The sequence below is a fragment of the Melopsittacus undulatus genome, chromosome 5 (genome assembly GCF_012275295.1).
Source record: "Melopsittacus undulatus isolate bMelUnd1 chromosome 5, bMelUnd1.mat.Z, whole genome shotgun sequence".
Lineage (NCBI taxonomy): Eukaryota > Metazoa > Chordata > Aves > Psittaciformes > Psittaculidae > Melopsittacus > Melopsittacus undulatus.
The window spans coordinates 11,563,002-11,584,496 of record NC_047531.1 but is presented as its reverse complement, the minus strand read 5'-3'; the positions used below and the strand labels follow the sequence as shown (position 1 = coordinate 11,584,496).

Sequence of the window (21,495 nt, the reverse complement as noted above, 5' to 3'; positions counted from 1 at the left end):
CCATTACCTGTTATATTGGACAAAGCCAAAGAATCCATTGAGTCTCGAACACTTTGTTCTTGCTGCTTCAGGTCAGACAAACATTCGAGTGAACCTTCATACCATGGTGTTTGGTCGTGTTTGTATCCCGAAGCCCCATGTTCCATGTCTAGCTCCTGGATTTTCCTGCTGCTGGCAGGGCCTGGGTGGCTGCCGTATGCAGAGTCACCCAAGCCATCTTGTGACTGGGCCCAGTACATGTCTGACTGATACTTCTTACTTGCCAGGCTTGGATTATTTTTTTTCAAGTCCAGCTTGCTCTTGACCATGCTGTCAGAAATCCAGTGTTCACTTGATCTAATGTCTACTTCAGCGGGCTGCTGGAAGAGGCCTTTATCACCAAACTTCAGAAGAAGTTGAGTCATGTAGTCTTCATGTTCAGCCCATTCTTCAGGGTCTTCAGGCATTTCCTGCTCTACTCTTCCTTTCCAGAAGTCTTCATTAACAAAGCTTGCCTCTTCCCTCGAAAGGCTTAAATCATCCAACTTACGAGAAAGCGTATCATCAGCATTGTCTGAAAGGCCAGGGAACTTGTAATTGAGGGCTGGCGACAGGAGAAGAGACTGGCGGCACTGGTCGGCTGAACGGCTGCTTTTTCCCATGCGGACACTCCTCCTGGAATCTCTGGATCGAGCAGACTGAAACGCAGAATCTGAAGAGTCGGAGGCATGAACATCCTCTCCCAAGCTGCAGGTTTTTGAACAGTAAATCTGCCCTTGCTTTGGAAGGAACGGGCAGCCAAGCAAAGAGGTCTTGCACTGAGCACAAGAAAAGCAAGTCTCTGTCGCATGCCAGTGTTGTCCATCATAGGTCATCTGAGCGTGATCAACACCTGGAAAAGGAATAAAAACAATCCTTTGGGTTTCTCTAAAAAGCATGAATCCCCACTTCTGGAATGTGAAATAACGTCATAAATTGGCTTTCCCTTAATTTGTAAGTCTAATGTTTAGAAAAGACATACTTACCAATATGCTCCCCACATGTCTCACAGTATTCCGCATAGAGAGATTCAAAACAGTTACAGCAGAATGGTCGCCCATCCTTCATGATGTATCTCTGCCCACCAAGGATTGTTTCACACTCGAGGCAACAGAAGTGCTTCATGTGCCAGTGGCGACCTTCAGCTTCTGTGCACTCATCAGCAAATATGATCTTTTCAGAGATAAGAGGTAAACTTTTAGTTAAGTGGCCAAAACCTCACCTTGGGAGTTAGCACATGAAAAACATCCTAATTGTGCAATTCATATGTTAAATTTAGTTTTATTTAGCTGTCTTTTGAATACAAGGATACAAGCAGCTATTTCCCATAGCAACTACGGTATTCTGACCTTTTCTATAACAAAACAAAAAAAAAAACAACTCCAACTTTACTTTTTATAGCAAAACCAAGCAAACAGAACATAAGACCTTCAAGAAAAGCTGCTATCAGGATGGTATTTGGGAGTATTTGTACAGATCCTTCTTCCAATTGCATCTACTACATTCAGTTCTAAATACAAACAGATACATGCTTACTAAATACCATCACGTCACTTGTAATATTGCCTATTTTACAAGAAATTAAACACTCCTCAGCCTTCAAGCACATTTATGCAAAAGAGTCCTGACTTCTTGAACGAATGGATCTGATGTCAGTAATTGCCCAAGTGATGCAGCCTGTTGACTGAACAACAGGAGCATAGATTGGCTATAAAATGTGAATTCTTTACCTCGTCACAGGCTGAACATCGAGGTTTGAGGAGTTCAGCGTGGTGTCTGCCACAGTGAATTTTGCCATCTTGGTAGAAGTAGATGAGGTCAACGAGCAGCTCGTTACACGTGAAGCACACAAAACACGCGGGATGCCAGCACACACCAGGCCCAGCTCTCGAGGCAAAAACTGCAACTTCACCGCCATTTACTTTTGTACCGCACTAGGAACAAAACCAGAAAGTGAACACACATCCCATCCCACACTACCAGCTTTTAGCATTTAAACCAAGTTAAAACACGAAACCCAATAGTGCAGGTTTAATCATAAAATACTGACAAGAGGGGTAAAAAATATTTTCAATTTTGGTCTAGACAAACTGTGCATCAACAAACCTCTTGCGCACAGGAGTTTATTTCAGACATAATAACATTCTTAAGCACATGCCAGTTTTTCACCTATCATCAGTATGAGGCAGCGTTCTGGTGTTCAGAGAGACAAGCTTACAGTTAATATTGAGATACTGTAGTTTTACATTATTCAGCCCACTAGTTGGCTTGTGGCACCAGCAGTATTACCTGTTCACACACTGCATGCATCACTGCTCTTGAGAGTAGTTTAATAGTGCCTCGGCCGAGTGCCTCCTTTTTGCGCTGAGAACTGAACATCTGCAATTCCTTCTTTTCTTCTTCACTTAAAGACTGGCAGTATCTCACCTTCCAGTGAAAACACAGGAGAACTTATTTTAGACACTGAGCTTTTAAAGTAAGAGATCAGTAAATGCATATATGCAAGAAATTCATCAGGCATGCTGGCAATCATCACTAAACTTCTGCAATTTATCTTCTCTACCATCTTAGTGTTCAGCTAATATAGCACAACACAAAGTACAGAGAGATATTTTGTACTACAGGGAAAAAAACTCCCATATTGAAATAAAAAGTGGTCCGGCCAGGGACTAAGATTTTAAAAAGCCAACCCAAAACCTGCTGCTACCCTAAATTCATGGAATGAACTTAAATCAGCCACAATATTGTCCTTAGATTTATGGTTAAGTGCCCACAACTAAGTACTGCAGTATACACAAGATCTTAAGTATTGACACCCCCGCCCCTTTTCCTTACAAAGAGCTTGTTTGTTATTTCCACTTCTACTCCAAATTGCACTGCATATCTGAGATGCAAACTTTTTACTATCACAAAGCATCCTTTTTGTGTGCTACAATGCAATTCCAGGAATTTGTAGGTTCCTGGTAATTGGTGGGTGGCTGCAAACACTATAAAACCAACTTGTGTTAAGTTTATTGCAGTGACACCAGCCTCCCTAACAAGCAAAGGCAGTGTCCTTCCAGACAGCTCTTATCTGCACACAAGCCAACCGGACAGCTAAACAATGGGCTCAGTGTACACACCGTGCTGCTTTGTAGGTCAGATGCCACTGCAGGCCACAGTTTAAGCTTGTAATAAAATACACAGGTAGGTAATTCTCCACATAAAAGCCACCAGGGAGACCTGAGCCCTGACAGTGCATCCTAAATTCCATATTTACCTCATTATCATGGGGTGGCAGCTGATACAGAAGTTGTTTAATTCGGTGTTTCTCTCCAGGGCTGTTAACGTAAGGGACCTTCTCCTCTGGTAAGCAGGCAAAATACAGCTGGACCTGATCAGGAGGAACACATTGTTCAGACTGAGGGACACACATCACCCAAGCCCTGCAAGCTCCTTCAGCTACTGTTTTATCTCAGGTCTCATTTAAGAAGGAAGAAGGTTACGCTACATTAGACCTCTGACAGGGTTTGTGCTGAAAATACGAGACCCAGATGAACCAGCTCAGCAAACCTGAATTGTCTCTGATAAAACTAGCACCCAGCTGCTGAATTGCTTTTCTGGAATGCAATTTGCAGTGACAATTAGGGGGGGGATCATAAATTATGCACATTTAATGTTCTCATTATTCCCACCCCCTTCAGGGCTGGTCAACAATCCCGTGGAAATTCCAAGTTTCCCTCTGCAATTTACCACACAAGGCATGAAGCTTTCCAGAAAACAGCCACTATATAAACAGATTTAATTTGCTCTCTGCATTTTACACATTGTTGAGACAAAAGCTGTTTTGTAGTCTCCTGCTGATCAGGTTCACCCCAAAGCATCAGCTTTCATTGCTTCCATGTGGGCTTTAGTAGGAAGGTGGAAACATCCTTCCCTGGGGAGGAGGCTGGATCCAGCCACATTTCAATCAGATGCAAATTAACCACCATATTTTCACAGGCTTTTGATGAAGAAATTAATATTAGGGGTACACATTTATCAATCTTCACTCTTTTTCTTTTTTCCCCAGAAGAAAATGATGACAGGAAAGCTGTAATGAACACCATGACAAAGCCCAATGGCAAAACATATTTTTGTGGAACAGTTACAGATTTATTGTTTTTCCTATGCGGTTTCCAGCTTGTCACGAGGCCTGGGGCTGTAAATAAGAGCCGACTATAGGCAAAAATATTACTTGCCATCTAGATTTAAATAATGCTCAGGTCAACAGCTTATTACTGTTCATGACAGATGAAAAAGAGGCAGTAATCAGTCACTTGGCTCAGGAAACAATCAAAATGACATGGGACAGGTTGTACAAAACATGACATGGTCTTCCTTTAGCCAAAATTTAAACATCAGGAGTCTGCTGTAAGCCCACTTGCTACTGAGTTTATTTCAAGAAGCTGCAGGAAAGATAACATGCAGCAAGAAGTGAAGTTTTAAAGATGCTTTATGCCTTTAAGTTTGTTGCACTACTCTCAAAACAAGTCACCTTTCTTGGGAAAAAGTCTTAAAGTGAGTTTGAGCTAGCTGGATTATGAGAGTATTCTAGGGCATTTAATTCTTCTGGCAGAATGTTAGCTTGCTGTTTGCCTTCAGGTCTGATTCACCAGAATTCTTATAGATGCTCAAGTAAGCGATAAAAAGAGTTCCCCTAAAAATAGCCATAATTTGGAATTCCTGCTGACTCATTATTTTATTCATGATAAGAAAATCTCTGCATAGCAAAATCTTCTGCACCTTTACAGCTACAGACTGTATTAGCTTGCCAGCTGAAGAAGGGTTGCTCTGACTCCGTCAGCAGATGGTACAGTCTGTCCACTTAACACTGAAGTCTGAGATCCGGACATTACTGAGTGCACAGCTTCAGCACAGTTAGCAGTATCATCAAGGAAATGAATGCCATGAGAGGGCCATTTCAATCTCATATAACAACTTTCCCATCAACAATTTCACTTTTACTCCCACTGCCACGACGTTTGTGATGTTATAAAAGAAAAAGGGGAGAGGGGAACCACCCCATGAGTGTCAGCTCCAGAGACTTTACGAGTGAAATCCTGTCATGAGCAAATGGCAAGTGTACAACTAGTTAAACAAGTGTAAAATACATTACTACTTGTCACAATGACACTTTAGTTTATGTGCACTGTAGTTACGGACGTGTTCTAGATGTCAAATGCCTAATTATTTGAAGACTTGTACAAGCGCAGTAAAGCACTAGCCAAGCAGTACAACACCACAAGGTATGCCATGAGCTTTAATTTAACCTAGTAACTTATTTCAAAGAGAAATTTCTGTGCTGCTTCTAGACTTGACAATACGTACCTCTATGGCTGTATTTATTGAAAGATCTTGACTGGGAACTTTATTTGGAACATAAAACTCCTCAGTGTTGAGGATTTTAGGCTCCCTAAACACAGCCTTATTGGAATAGGAAACAAAACAAGAAATGAAGAGTTCTAGATGCATTGAAGTTTTAACCTTTGTAAGAATTCAATTAGGCATGTAGGAGCAGCATATCGCTCCCTCAGACAGTCCTTACTAGGGTTACTTCAAAATTGCATCAGCAAATGGTACCTGCTCTGGTCTGAGGCCTGGGGGGACCCAGGCATATTCCTCCAAAGCACAGCCAGAGTCATCGTCAGATGTTGAGCTTCGCTGACACCCAAAAACGAGATTATTGGCTTTGGGCTCCATCTCCAATGGCATAAGTGTGAAACGTTTAATATTTCAGCCGCAGCTCATCAAGCAATTGATCTGGAGGAAGAGATTGACAGAGCTTTAATAAGTTTGAACATGCAACAACTACTTATCAGTGTAAATGATCTTACAACAGTTTAGTATTCCTTGTGTTGCCCAGACAAATAAATAACTGAAGCAGCATTACAACTTACTACAAGCAGTTCAGGAGTGCTTAAAGTTATAAAAATACAACTACTCAAAAAGAAAACTCGACACACACTACCATGTTTGGCAAAACCAACGATTCAAGATTAGCACTTGTCATCTTTTACACTTTGGCTCATTTCACATCACAGATTATACACAGGTATATCGAGGAAGACTCATTGAGCAGATAATAACAAAAGGAATGACATGAGCTCTTCCTGAAGTCATTGTTACCACCAGATAAGTAACCCAAAACACACAACAAGCACTTGTCAAAAACTAAAGAAATTGTTGGACAAAGACAGCTGTGCAGGTGGCATCCTGTTCGTCACAATCCAGCTGGATTCCTTTGAGAACTTCATTTTAGCTGTATCTGAGCGGAAGGGCAGTGGTCCAGTTAAGTATCTGAAATCCAGCTATGCCAGATTAGGCTCTGTAAAATACATCACAATTGTTTTGCTAATGTAAAATGCTACAGGAAGATGCTTCTCTTGTTTCATGGAGCCTGCAAAGCTTTGCATCAGTGGGATCATTCTGAGTCACAACTGGCAAAGGTAGCTCTCACCAACATCTGTAGCATTCTGCATTTAAAAGCTTATTAAGATAAATATTTTACACTAATTTTAACAGAAGTTCTTAGGAAACTCACACTGGGAATTTCAATGAAATTCAGATAACCAGAAGCAAGGGGAATGTATCCTGCTATGACAGGCACCCTGACCACTGGGGTTAGAAACAAGTTGGCTTTGACAGTACAACATTCCATATGAGCTGTGCCTTCCCCGTTTTAGGCAATTCATTCACCTATTCATCTAAACACAGATGCAATTTTGTCAGTGTAGAAAACTTTTATCTCAACACATAACCTTGCTGGTGGGTCTAAAGGGGAAAGCAAGCTAAAATCTTCCAGTGGGTCCCACATTACATTTAAAGCCTCATCAATATCATTTTAGAGAAGATAACTTGCTGCTAGACCACAGGTGAAAGATAGATTTAAAACTGTGTGCCCAAGTATTCTCCTGTTACTCAAAAGGAGTTTCTCCTCCTTCAAGTGTGAGGAACTGGTTAGTGCCAGGCTATGTTGATTCAGTACATAAACCCAAACCAGCTCCATAAAAAGTGGCCACGTGCATCCAAAGCTAGAAACTCATAGGAATGACGATATTCACTATTATGCACTCTTATCTACCCCTGTTTTCAATACATCTATACATTCCCACACTCAATAAAAAGAGATGAGATTACTCCGTTCTGCCACTGGGCTAGTGCTCAAAAAAGTTAACTGGTTTGTTAACTTTATTCCAGAAGCCTCTGGTTTGAAACCATTTTTGGTGCCCTGCTAAGATGCCACCACTGTTACACTGCATAGCTGCACTGCAACAGGAGATTCATTTAATATTTGATGGGGCAAGCAAACCTGACAACAGGCTGTTTCTACAATGTTTGCGAGCTGTCAGGCAAACTTCTGAAATCTCACTCTAGCTGAACAACTTAAGGTTAGCAAAACAGCTTCCAAGCTTAACAACACCATATTGCAATCTCTGTCAAGGAAGGTGAGTAAACCCAAACTCAGTCCTAGAAGCTCAGTCATAGAATCATAGAATCATAGAATAGTTACGATTGGAAAGGACCTCAAGATCATCTAGTTCCAACCACCCCCAGTCCTGTACATTTAAAATAGAGAGACATCCTGGTACATACTAGATCTCTTCAATTACTTTCCTTCAGAAACAAATGATAACACAAGTGGTACAAAATTGTTTCCTGTCTCCACATACTACTGGAAATGAAGTCAAGTGTCAGGTATGGTTTTGTTACTGCTTGTATAAACTAGGGTGTGAGGAAGGAAAGACAGAGGAATACTGGGATGCAGTTAAGAAACGAGTAGGGGGAAAAAAAAGGCAACAGTTCTCACTGTTGCAGATGGATGAAGATGCCCAGGTTGGCAGCTTGTGTTCTGCACCACCTATACCCACTTAATTCTTAAGTATAAAATCACTGTATCATTGAGAAGCTCAAGTCCTTCCAAGATGATCTCAGCAGCAGATGAACTGTTTTACAATTTCCCGTCAGGAGGCAGATACCTGGTTTACAATCACTGGCACCCAAACAAGTCTTTCCAATCCTTATAGCACTGCTGTAAGATTTGTGTTGCCCAAACTGGCACTTTACAAGGACTGACTTCTGCCCAGTAACCCAGCAATGAACAGAGTCACTTGGTGAAACACCCTTGCCAACCCTTCATCAGGCAGCCCAACCTCAACCACACCACACGCAGCAGATCTGAAATGTAATTTAGGCAGAGATGGGTTCAGCTCTGTTAGTCCCCAGGTGCTCAAGCAGGCTGTACCCCGACTGGCTCACACGGCACCCAGCACTCACAAGCACACCGGTAAGTGAGTAATTGCTTCATGTTGATTGCTCAAAAGCCTTTCTGCATAGGATCAAAGGTTAACTTCTGACTCACTTTCCTTTCTTGAAAGACAAGGAAACCAAAATCCGAATGCATGAAGACTTGTTAACTTCTGAGGATTTCTGAACACTAAAGCTACACGCTACTTCTGTGTGGCTGGGTAACGTTGAGATTTCATAGCATAGCAAAGATAAGTGAGTGCCGGAGCGTTGCCCAATTCCAAAGGAAGACAAGGCATTGGTACAAAAGAGACAACACTGCTTTTCCTCAGAGACTGATCCTGCGTGGGCCACCTTTAAACCATCCATTTCAGACAGCACATGCTCCAGCTCCAACAAGAGAAAAACACAGGCCCATTTCCCAATGATACAAAGCAGGTTGAAAGCATGGCTGGTAGAGAATAAAAGAAAAATATACCTTACCTCCAACTGTAACTCTACAGTCAGAGTGATCATCCCCAGATAAGGTGATTGGAAATGTTTAAAGTGAGGTTCATAAATCTTTGTTAACTAAGATTACTCAAAGGACAGCATTCACTTTAAAAGAAAAACATTACCATATAGCAAATCATAGAATCAAAGCATAATCTGGGTTGGAAGGGACCTTCAAAGGTCATCTAGTTCAATCCCCTTAATGTTAAGCCAGCTATAAAACGACTGACAGTGTACCATATATTATCAGCATCGCCATGTCAGAGATATTGCAGTGTTACTGAGCATGAGGTTTCTGCACTGGCCCAGCTTAACAGCAGGCTATCTGCACAACTATTTTAGCAATTGCTTGTTTAGGAGTTCTCCTTCCTCTCCTGCTCCAGTGTAATTTGGTTTGCATTTTAAAACGACAGGGTTCTTCCTCCCTGCCCCCCAGCCGCACTCATCCTTCAAAGTGATCTGTTTAAAATGATTACATCCTAAGGAGGATTCAAATGAACATAAACAACAGCTGAAAAAATAAATGCTTTCCGAGGGATGAGTAGAAAGGTGGTCTTTCTATTCCTGCCATGACTTCTACCAAACACAGCAAGGAAGTTTTGTTTTTGCTTTCTTAAAGTCTGTGGAACAGTTTGAGGTTTCGGCTCTGTTCAAACGCTACCTCTCAAAAAAAGCCTCACAGCCTACAAGGAGGTATTTCACTGGCATCTTGACAACTATGAATAACATTATTGAATTAAGCAGCTAAATTCGATTTAAAAAGAAACGCAATTAATACATTTTTCCACTGATGTATTAAACCAGCCATATTACCATTGGGCTCCTAGAAGCAAAGGCAAACTACACTTCTACTAGTTACAAACCTCTTAGTACACAAAATAGTCGGATATCAAACTTAGGGCAAAGCTGAAGACCATAGGAAGGTTTATTCCCTGTGCTCGGATTTCCAGCTCACTGATTACGTTCCCTCCTGACCAGATAGAAGAGGTCAGGATTTGTGAGCACAGACAAACATCTCCTCGCCCATCCCCTGCTGTTTTACTCTGTCCTGCAGGGCAAATTGTTTTAACAACTTTTTTGTTAGAAGCCTTGTTAACAAGGCTATAGGGGATACAAGATGCATATCACATGCATCCATTCACAGGGAAGGCTCAACGAGTTAAGATTAGCATGGCCAGCCCATTCACCTGCTTATTTAATCCCTGGTGCACGATAAGTACATTAGAAGAGGAAGGGTGTAATACAGCAACAATGAACCACCATAAAATAACTATTAATAATTTAAAGACCATTTCCAGTACGTATCACCTGAACGATTAGAAAGTCCCATTCCCTAGCTACAGTACAAGTAATGTATTGAGTAATGAAGCACCCAGAGCAGTGGGGAAAGAAACTAAGCCCGTTCATGCAAATAGACCTTTAGATAGACCCTAGAAGTAGGAACTTCTTTCCCTTTCCTTAGCCGCCCTATAAGGACCAACAGAAGAGGTAACTGCCTTCCTCCTCCCGCATCCCAGCACAAAGATAACTTTTCCAACTGGAGGTTGGAGGATCCTTCTCAGGGTATTTTCTGGTGAGGAGCTGCACTGCGCAGACAGGCTACCTGCATCAACAAAAGGAGGAAGCGCCGTGACAAAGCATCGCCCCACGCCAACACATCTGATTTGGGTGTATTATGCTTGGCACGATGTAGCAGTGATGGAAATACAAGCACATGCTGCAGTTGGGCAAGAACCAAACCTCTAGCCCAGGAAGCGGTATTCTCACGGATGCTTCCCCCCTCTCTCTCCTTACGAGAGGAGTGTACAGATTTAGAAAGACAGAAATCTTGCCTTTTACAGTCTCCCATTGATTTTTTTAATTCTATTTTAAACAGCAGCCAGACTTTACTCCAATGTACACACAGACTCAGGTTTCACCCCGTCACCTGTTGGCTCCCGAACAACACCCTTCTTTGTTAAGGCTCACAGCCCTCATTTGAGACAAGTTTCCAGAGAAAACACTTCAAGAAAGTGTTCAATAAGTCACAAAACTGAAGTTGTAAAAATCCCCCCCCAAAAAATCCGCGCATAGCCCAGTTCGCTCTGACATTCACCCTTGCGCCGGCCGCGCTCATCCCAGCGCACCCGGAGCGATGCCGTCCGCGGCACTCAGCGCTCGCCGGGATAGACGGGCTCTTTTCGTCCTGCCCAGGCTCCAAGGACGCTGTGGTGGGCCAGAGATGCCCCAGACCCCCCGGATATCCCTCCCCGAAGCCGGCTCCGCGGAGGCACCGGCGTCCACAGCGCCTCTCGGGCGGGGGAACCGCACAGGAGAACGGATGCAAGGAACCTCAAATTACCTCTGTACAGCACCGAAGGAGCTGCGAGGCTGCGAGAGGAGGCGCGGAGGGGCGTTCCCCGCTGCTTCGGACCGAGCCCCGGGGCTCTGCAGCCCCACACACCCGACAGCAGCGGCCGGCTATGGGACGGGCGCGCTGCTCACGTCGGGCCGGAGCTCAGCTCCCGCCGGGCGGGTCCGGGGAGCTGCCAGAGCCAGGAAAAGAGGGGCAGGGGGAGAAGGGGGAACTCCTCCTGCTCTTGCTGGGTCCCGCCTGCTGGGAGTGCGGCGGGGAGTACCTGCGCCGCCCCTCTCAGGGGAGTCAGGCCGGGCGGGAGGGAACTGCCTCCCGAGCGCTCCTCCCCAAACGCACCCCGAACCCGCACCGCCCGCTGCCCCCCGGCATCCCCCAGCGCCCCTCACCGCTCCTCCGTCAGGCAGCGGGAGGAATTCCTCCTAGCGGCGATCTTCCCTTCCAAGCTCTGCCCAGGGCGGGGGGAGGAGGCAGGGAGGGAGCGCAGGGGAAGCCGACCCCTCCGCCGGCCCACCCGGGGCACCGAGCCGGCCTTTGCACAAGCAATAAATTTCTGCGCTCGGGACACGACGGACGTGGGGTGAGCGAGAGCGCTTTTGTCCGTGGTCACGCCCGAAATAGACTTCCCACCGCACCCGCCGCCGTGCTCCGGGCTGACCCGGCCCGGCCCCGAGAAATTAAGGACTCGGATACGGACGGGAAAACACTCGCTCCAGATCGCTGTGGATGAATAAAGATAATAAAGATCAGCGCGAAGCTGGGACCACTGCGAAAGGATGTCCATCACCGCCTCCCTTGGCATATCCCAAGTGAGAAAGAGGTGCCTGAGCCCCCGCTCATACACAGAGAACTAACTTCCGCGCTACTGGGGCACCTTCCGTATGCCTGCTGACAAACAGCGGCCAGCCCTCACCTTCACACCACCCACAACCCCCTGTGGGCCTAAAGAGCCCCGGGGGGGGGGGGGGGGGGTTGTTTGGCTTCAAAGCCTGGCGGGCAGCTCACCCCTTCCCCCCCAGCACCGTGAATGTAACCGTGAACACTGCGGTCAAATTTCCTCTTTCCTCTCCCCCCCCTCCGCTCTTTGTCTCCCTTGGGAAGTCATTATCAAAGGGAATTGCATCTCGAGGTCAAAGCGGCAAATCCGCCCCTCCCCACCCTCACCCCATCTCCCTGCGAGGGGCAGTGGGCAGCAGCGGGCAGCAGCGGCCGGACACCCCATCCCACCCCCGTACACCCCCGAGGTGCTGCTGCCCGCAGCCCCTTATCTGCCAGGCCCCGCTGTGCGGGACAGCAACGGGGCACTTCGCAGACGCTTATCGCTTCCCCCGGGAACGGAATTTACATACATTTAAATTCACTCTTCTAAATTGAATGGCTTTGCCCGCAGGGTACTAAGGGGAGCCGGCCCCGCCGGTACAGGCCCGGCGGCTGCATCCTTGTCCCCATCCCTTGCTCCCGTGGGCCCACCCAGCTCCAAGGTGTGCCGAGGAGAGGCCTTAGCCCTGCTCCTGACTGCTGATTAATCATCGCCAGACGCAGCCAGGCAGGCTGATGGACCACACCAGTACTGGGCTATCTGATCCCAAGTCACAAAGCCCTTCCTGGGTTAATGATGTCAAAACCAGCCGATCCCCATCACAAACCGACTGTGCCATGAGGTGTGTGTGCCCAGAGTCCTGGCAATTACACTTGGAACAGTAGTTGAACAAAGGAGGTCCCAGGCAGATCCAACCCCACAAAATCAAAGCCACAGTCAGTGCTTCCTGCAGCGGAAAAAAATCTGCTGGAACTCCAGCAAATTACCCGGCTCCGATCCTTCCACAGCCCATTTCACTTCCATAAGCAGTTGCTCTGGTTGTACCACCTCCATTCTTAAGCGACTAAGTTGTTTTGAGGTCAAAGTCGGCATATCACTTGGATGAACTAGAGATTTTGTCAGAGCTTTTGTCAGGCTGGCTTTACAAGACCCCGACTGTTTCTATTCTATTTGTTGGACTGAGCAGACCCCATCTGGTGGCCAGCTGAACATCTGCCAACTCCATTCATCATTAATCAAAAATGGAAATGTCAGGAATAATGTTTATTCTCCCCCATTACACAACTGAATTAAATACCAACAATTTGCATATATTGTCTACTCTTTTTCCAGGGGTGCCTGACCTTTCTTGGTAGATCCCCACAGCGAGGGCTCATCACGTCTGCACAGCACATTGCAGAAAGGAGAATATCTCACGTGGGGACTTTCTGCAGCACAACCACCTCAGTGGCTGCAGATAAGTCTGCAAAGTTTCCTGACCAAGAGCCTATTGAAGCCAGAGACAAGCCATTCCCTTACTTTACAGGGCAGTCAAACTGTCCCTGGTCTTGCTAACGCTCTCCCTGACGCTGAAGTGCTGGAGGGTGCACACAGACAGCTGGCTGCACTGCCTTTTTTCCTGGACTTTTCTGGCTTGAGCACAGAAACTACTATATTGTTCTGGGCAATGCACTTAGAGATTACCAGGCCAAAAACAACCACTGTGATCTTCTATCCCAAAATAATGCGGTCATAAGGTTTTCCTAAAATTACTGTCTGCGTGAACACCACATTTGATTTTGATTTGAAAGTACCAGCAATGAACCCTGCTACAACTCCTGCTAAATCCACTACAGCCCTTGCTAAAGTGTTCCAAGTAGTCAGTTGTTTCAAACTTCTTTTTTTTTGGTTTGCTATGTTTCAGTGCTCAAATGCTGGATCCTAGGTACCCTTGAATGTTAGGGTAAAGAACCAGCTGTCATAATGCCCCTAGGCATTTGTAAATTGTGAAAGTCATTCCTGAACTATCTCTTTTGATTGGGGCTGCTTCCACAGGAACAAATGTGTTGCTATGAGATGTTTCTTATTCTCACACAACAAATACACAACATACATACTTGCTATGTGAAGCATAAACTATGCTACAGAAGTTGCCTTAAAAAAAAAACCCAAAAGCTAAAAAAAGACAGGCACAAACTGACTTGCCCTGTAAGGCACGTTCCACATTCTTGACTGTGTCTGGGTAGAGCTGATCCTTTAAACAACCGGATGCTTCCAGGGACCTGTAATCGATATGGAACCTTTTGCCCTAAGGTATTAGCACAAATTTAGTCTGGGTAACAACTTTCTTGTATCACTGACCAGGCCAGGGGTGTTCTCTGGCCTGTAAGGAATTCACTAAGCGTATCAGTGTGGCTTCCCACTTTGCAATTATCCACATCAGGGAACATCCCCCGAGATAACACTGTTAATTGCTACCTTGTTGGCAGTCACAGAAGAGAGACCAAGGAGCCGAAAACGAATTAACCTCTTGTGCTTCAGAGGCAGCTTCGCTGGCAGGACAGTGGTATTACACCCACCTCTCAAGCCTGATTAGTTCCGTGGATAAACGGAGGAGTTCACCCTCTACATCATCACCCTTTAATGATCACCACCTCCACTCCAAAAGTTTTAATTAAGCATCACCTCACCTGTTCATTTAAAGTAAAAGTTGCAAGTCAGTTAGGAAAGGTGAAAGCATGCAGTAAGGTGAATGGAAGCTGGAATAACTGAAAAAACACCAACCTGTGAGTAATGGTTCTTTCAGAGAAGGCAATGAGAAAACTACTCAAAATAAAGCAGGTTTCATGTTTTGAAACAAAACAAACCAAGAAAGGTTTTGCATGTTTCTGACAACACAGAAGTCATCCACTGAGTAGGAATTACAACTGCTCCCTCCCCAAGGCGTTATGCACAAATCAAAGCCTCTGCCTGACAAGTCGGGTAGGCCCTTCAGGAATTTTAGGGATGGCGACTTGACCATGTATGGTCCTGCCTGCAGGCTACAGCACAGGGAGCTCTAGGATGTGTTTATAGCACCAAGGTCCTTCCCACCTTCAGTGGCCCCAAGACTATGCCCTGAGGGAGTAAAGAGGCCAGAGTATGCTGGACTGCATCAAAAGAATCATGACCAGCAGGTCAAGGGAGATGATTCTCCCCCTCTGCTCTGATGAGACCTTGCCTGCAGTACTGTGTCCAGCTCTGTGGCCCCAATAAGGACATGAACCTGCTTGTGCAGTTCCGGAGAAGGGCCAGGAAGATGCTCATAGGGCTGGAGCACCTATCCTATGAAGACAAGCTGAAAGTTGGGCTTGTTCAGCCTGGAGAAGAGAAGGTTCAGGAGAGACCTTAGAGCAGCTTTCAGTACCTAAAGGGGCTTATAAGAAATCTGGAGAGGGAGTTTTCACAAGGGCTTGTAGTGCCAAGACAAGGGAGAATGGCTTTAGGCTGAAAGAAGGTAAATTAAGATTAGGTATTAGAAGGAGCTGTGGCTGCCCCATCCCTGGCAGTGCTCAAGCCAGGTTGGATGGGGTTTTGAGCAACCTGCTCTAGTGGAAGGTGTCCCTGGCCCATGGCAGGGAGTTGGAACTTGATCTTTAAGGCCCCTTTCAACTCTAACCATTCTATGGTTCTATGAGCAAGGGAGGTGTTTCTACCATGGTCTGAGCTGATCTACTGGAAAACCCTACCCAGTGAAAAATGCTGCTTTACTCTCCCGGACCTGCCAGTGTTGGCACAAGGGAAAACCAGGATCAAACCCTGTGAGGCTGGACTCTTGTGGAGCTACAAGCTCAGATGTCAATCTTGTTCTCTCTTTCTCTTCTGTGAAAACTGGGAGTCATGGGCCTTGCAAATACAAGGGCAAGAGGGTCTTGCTCAGATGGCGCATAAACAGCCTGACCTCCACAATACTCAAACAAAATTCATCTATGTGAAATTCATACAAGTGAAGCTCAACTATGTTCACCTTGGCATGTTCAGAAACCTCCTAGTGCTCTCCCTGCTCAATACGGCTTTCTACTCATCCAAACGGGGCAGTCCGGCGCCACCAGCACATCACCACATGCTGTGGGAGCAGAGGCAGAGCAGTGCTGCTACTGACATACCAGGGCCTCTCGGCTGTGTCAGTGACTGGTGTCTCCTTGTGTGTTCATTTTTGAGGCTGCAAAGGAAGGGCATGGAGGGAGCCTGCTGTGAGTTCTGATGGCTGTTTGCCAGTTTTAAAATATAGAGAAAACCAGCTCTGTAGGAGACATGTAAAAGACAGGAGATGGATGATATGCAACAGAGAAGAAGAGTTACAGGGATTAAAAGGAAGAGTGCATATGAAATTCAGCAGGTTAAAAAATACAGATAAGATGACTTTTGCTCACCACAGGCGACTACTTCAGGGTGCTCAGTTTCCAACTCTTTGCTGTATTCCCTGTGATCCTAACAGTCTGCCCTCTGCCTGCCTCAGTGTGCACAGACCAGGGACAGTGCCCCACACAACTGTAGAAAGTAAGTGGTAACATCTAATGGGCACATCAGCATCAGACAAATTAGGAGGAACCAAGTAGCACCAGGAAAATAGATAATACTTTAAAATAAAATGCTAATTTTTACCTGCCAAACCACAGCACAGGGAGCTTCAGAGGCATCCAGCAACCAGGCATCAAGGAGGGAACCAGCGCCTGAACAGCTTCCAGCAGAGAGCTATGCCAGCTGCCCTGAGGACTGGGCAGCATAAGCCACCGCATGATGGGAATGCATGTCTAAGGTTTACTTTATTTCCTTTCCCTAGTGCGCTCGGAGCTAAAGACCAACAACACCTTTTAAACCCGGGATCCTCCTCTGCTTCAGCAGCAAAGAATTAAAGTTTCATTAAAATGCCCTTCCTCGCTGGATCGGGCCAGGACTTGCTCCTGAACCGACAGGTCTGCTGCTGTCTCTGGAAACTCTTAACCCCACAGGCTTTTCTGAAGGAGTAGCCCTGATTTTATCATAATTGGCTCCACACAGCCCACAATCACACAGGGCAGAGGCAACCACCTGGGTGCCCACAACCCGCCGCAACCACCGGCTGACGGGTGCCAGCGGCACTCTCCTACCCACACCAGCACCCTCGCTTCATTAGCACCCGTTTCCCAGGCTGCACGAGGCACAACAGAGCTCATTGCAACAGCACGCGTCTGCAACGCTGCGCTGGTAGCAGGGGCTGACGCAGGGTGGAATCTCTGCCTGGGTTTTTAATAACACCCCAGCGCAAACACCATTATGCAATGGGCACGGTGTTAATGCGCTGTTTGCTTATGGAGGGACTTTGCAGCCAAGCACTGTGCCAAAGCCTGTGCGGGTGATGAATGATGTCACTCTTATCTGTGTCAAGACCCATTCTCAGGCCTTGCCTCCGAAGGACTCCTCGCAATTTATCTAAATTGGTTTGGAAATTGATTTAGATTAAAAAAAGGAAACCATGCAAACTGTGCGGCTCTGCTACTACGGTCAACACACATAGACAGAGAAAGGGAGACCTACCCCAGGAGCAGGGCATCCATGTAAAGAAACTAACATTTAAACTAGTATTTTGAGCCCTTTGTGAGTACAGGTTTGATGTGTGAGTAATGCTCTGGTTACACTCAGTCTGCTCTATCAGTGGTGATGCTTTTCAACAGCCCAAATTTAGGAGGAAACCCCAGGTGTCTGATTTCAAGAGAAGGCAGTGTTTGACATGGAGGATTACTACTGCTGCAGCAGCATTTCATCTTGAGAAAACAAAACTCGGTTTTAAACCAAAGATGAGATTTTTCAAAGGTCTGAGGTAACCTCTTCTTTCTTAAAGTCTGCATGATGAAAGAAATCTAGCAGTCACTGAAATAGGTACCCAGCAGTGCCACATTGCCACTTTCCAGAAGCCATACCCACAGCACACTACAAACACAAGGCAGAGAACAATGCTTAGATTAACTATTAGTATATTTTACCAAATTAATCTCACAAGCCATCCTCAAGGCAGACAGTGATGCAAGGAGGATGTAATAAATGTCAGGTGGATAACAAGATGCATTACACCTTTATTAGCTTGCTTTAGCACAGCAGTTGTAAGAGAGACTAACAGACTGATGAACTGTCAAGACTGAAGGCCACGAAACCCTACCAAACAGCATCACCAGAAAAAGATAAGTGTTTCAGTCTTTTGTATAGGAAGATTCAACAGCTAAATAATTATCCAGGTAAGCATGGGAACAGTCCTCTCACTTCTTGTTCAGTAAACAAAAAACCCTGTCTTAAAGCTGGAGAGGTTTCTACCTCAACAGTTTCATCCCTCTTCTATCTGGACAGCTGATGTTGTTACTGAGTTCTTGACTTTTACAGTGTTTCTTTTTCATGTTTAAGAAGGCTTCTCATGGTCTAGGCAGCATCCAGATGACACCCTGACTCAATACGCGAATGCAGTTTTATGATGAGTTTGTGTTTTGTCAGTACCTTAAAACAGGAATGATACCCAAAATCTCCTTCCCCTTGTTATTCTCTCCTACCCTGGGTGGGAGGGAAGAAGAGGAATAAGACAGTCTTCCACCTATCATAGAATGACTTGGGTTCAAAGTGACCTTAGAGATCACCTAGATCCAACCCCCACGGCAACAGCAGGGACACCTTCCACTAGATCAGGTTGCTCAAAGCCCTGTCCAGCCTGGCCTTGAACACCTAACTGAAGTTCCTGCTGTGAGAGCCACAAAGGTTTCCTCCTCACTCCCATGTCCTTCTTGAATGAGTTAGAAATCTCTGTAAGCTGGCATATTGCTAAAAATATTCCCACTGCCATGTTTCCTCATGGAAGTGCTGTAATGTAATCCATTACCCCAAAATAGGCACCAAACCAACATCCATTTACATGCCTGGGAAAAATCGATGTTAAAAGGACTTTGTCCTTAGTACAGATTTCACCTTACTAACATTAATCTATCTATGACCAAATAAGATGTGGGGTAAACATGCAAGGTTTAAGCTTGCTGGCTCTTCTCCTAGAGGATTATGATTCAGCTCATTTTCTGAGAAACCCAAGCAGGCTTTCTGCTCAACAGTCAGGAATGCCTGAGTGGTTACATCCTTCCTTTATTCTTCTTTTGCTCCCCTCAAGCATGATTAGGTTTTCTCTGCTGGTTTAGCTCCCAGAACTGGTTTGTTGCAGGATGAGTTGAGTACAGTTGTCAGTGTTAGGGAGGGGATAGTAGGAAAGCCCAGAGGGACAGTCCCACTCCTGGTCAGTAGCTAGCGATTATAACTACACCGATACATCAAAACCACATCAAAACGCAGCCAGGGAAGATGGCTTCACAAGCGCTTCTCTCCCTTGCCTACCAAGTGTCCTCAGGATTATGGACACGCAGGTATGAACCAAGGAGAAAGATTAGGCAACAAGTGCTATATCCATAAAAACCCCAGGCCTAGCAAAGTCACAGTCCAAAGAGCCAATTTCTCCTCCAAGTATTTCCTTCACCACAGAGCTAGATAGGATTGAATGTTTAGAGATACAGTAGTTGCTCCTTTCCTTCTCTACATCTCCACTGCATTTAGAGTTCAGGTGGGCCAGGCAGGGTCTGTTCAAGATGCAAGTTATGTCTGGTTTTCAGCAGGATAACAGCAAAGATCTCAGTTAAATATTCAAATAGAAATCCAGTTAATTACATTTGTTGGCAGTCATTACCCTTTTCACACAAACTCTCAAGATACTTAACTGTAACTACAACAGGGAAAATCAGTTTAAGTCCCCTAAACAGCAAGCTTCACCTCATCACCAACGTGACATTGCTATAGACAAGTCTGGAGCCTCTAATACACATGTATTTCCTTAACTGTAGTCACAGAAATGTTTGCATAGTAAAAGCTTTTAGATTATTTATAGTAATGAAAAACCTTATGTATTAAGCACAGTACAAATGAAGATTGCTGTAAGAACACTCAAATAGTACCCTTGACACAAATGACCTTTGTACAAGCATCCATTTATCCTTAAGTCCTTACTGTACCATCAGTTGCTGAAGCAGCAACTGCTTGACAATACCTGACACCCAATTCTCAGCTGGAGGCCTCCAAGCTTTAAGCTACACCCACCTGAGCTTGCCAGCATGTCCCAGCTTTTCCTACCAGCTTGTTCAGGAGGATGGATTCCTTTGGATGTGACCCTTGAAGTAATAATGCCTAGCTTTGAAAGACTACCAGAGTTTAATGGAAGTGAACAAGTGCTAATGCAATCTATGGCCACAAACAACACATGCTTCCAGAATAAACAACCTCCATCCCCATTTTTGAGAATGTATTTGCATCCAGCCACTATGAAGTGAAGCATTTCACCATTGCTGTGAGATCCAACATCAGAGGTTGAGGAAATTTGCTCAGGTGTCAGGGCACTTTCACAAAGGTAGTTCAAGATTAATTTCTGCAATTCTGCAGTTTTTACAGAAAAAGTTCATTCATTTTCAGGAAGAGGCAGCAGAAAAGCATCCAACCTTTCCACTACATAACACTTTGCTATTTTTTAAACAGGCTTTGAAAGCAAATATTTGAGATAACAATGTGAACTCAAGGCAAACCCCTAAATTTCAACAGATCAGGTTTTGTTAAGTAAAACCTGTTAATATCAGAGCTGCTTGGCATGACTTCAGATATGTCTGACAGGTGATTTGTCAAGACATGGTATTTTTACAGGTCTGAGAAATGGCAACTGTCACATACAGAGTCTATAAGAAGTCCTGGGAATGTTCATGTATGTTTGTATTAGTTTAAGTTTTCAACGATTCAGTACCTTTACACTTGCGTATTCTCCTGACTTGCTATCTTGTTGACAACAATCATTGCTGAGACAAGATTAACTCTCAGACAATTAGTTAGCAGAGGAAAGATGAGAATAAATGTTTCACAACAGCCATGTACACATGATTCTCCAGCTTGATGTAATCTTTGGATTTCTATGTTACATGCACATCCCTCCCTCCTCAGTCATCATCTACTTTCTCTTCAGTGGTACTCCTTCATAATTCTCTGAGAAGCAGAAGTGATGAGTCAATGATAATTCAGTGACAATTACATTGTTTTGTAAATGCAATAGATTGACAGCTGGCCTGGACTTTATTTACACATGATGTACTCTGAACCTTGTACCGGCCAAGTTTTAAAGCAAGAAACACTTTTCCCAATAAAAACCAGGGTGGGGATTTGGGCAAGAATCACTTTTTAGGTTCGGATGACTGGCTTTCATCAACGGATATCCCGCACATGCTTCTAGACTGGTGTAAGTTCCATTCACAGAAAGAGGACCGGAACAGATTACTAATGGGCTTATTAAAGAGAAAAAAGATAAAAGGTTTAAAAAGACAACCTAGTTAAATTAGCTACAGTTTCGTTAAGGTTTCAGTTACAGAATGGAGAATCTTGACCTTTTTGAGCACTGCCACTACTTTCTCATCCAACTTGGTGTCATTACGCAGTTGGATTGGACTCAATCAGTTCTTGGTGTGTTGATCATACAGTACCTAAAATGTGGCACGAC

The 21,495-nt window shown here is 45.0% G+C and overlaps 1 protein-coding gene across 5 annotated transcripts in view; it reads right to left on the bottom strand.

The window, feature by feature from the left end:
* Window positions 1-21,495, bottom strand: part of PRICKLE1 (prickle planar cell polarity protein 1) — a 63,996-nt gene that overhangs the window by 3,486 nt on the left and 39,015 nt on the right. The window contains exons 1-7 of one of the 5 annotated variants that reach the window (XM_031048054.2): window positions 16,572-16,741; window positions 5,620-5,799; window positions 3,278-3,391; window positions 2,308-2,445; window positions 1,749-1,952; window positions 1,005-1,191; window positions 8-871 (exon numbers count right to left, since the gene is read on the bottom strand). In XM_031048054.2, coding sequence (XP_030903914.2) covers window positions 8-871; window positions 1,005-1,191; window positions 1,749-1,952; window positions 2,308-2,445; window positions 3,278-3,391; window positions 5,620-5,751 — 1,639 coding nt within the window. In that variant the 5' untranslated portion in view covers window positions 5,752-5,799; window positions 16,572-16,741. Of the gene's footprint in view, window positions 1-7; window positions 872-1,004; window positions 1,192-1,748; window positions 1,953-2,307; window positions 2,446-3,277; window positions 3,392-5,619; window positions 5,800-10,192; window positions 10,210-11,116; window positions 11,266-11,517; window positions 11,581-16,571; window positions 16,742-21,495 lie in introns of those variants that run through there. The other 4 variants (XM_034063153.1, XM_031048053.2, XM_031048055.2 and 1 more) reach the window with 4 other exon arrangements.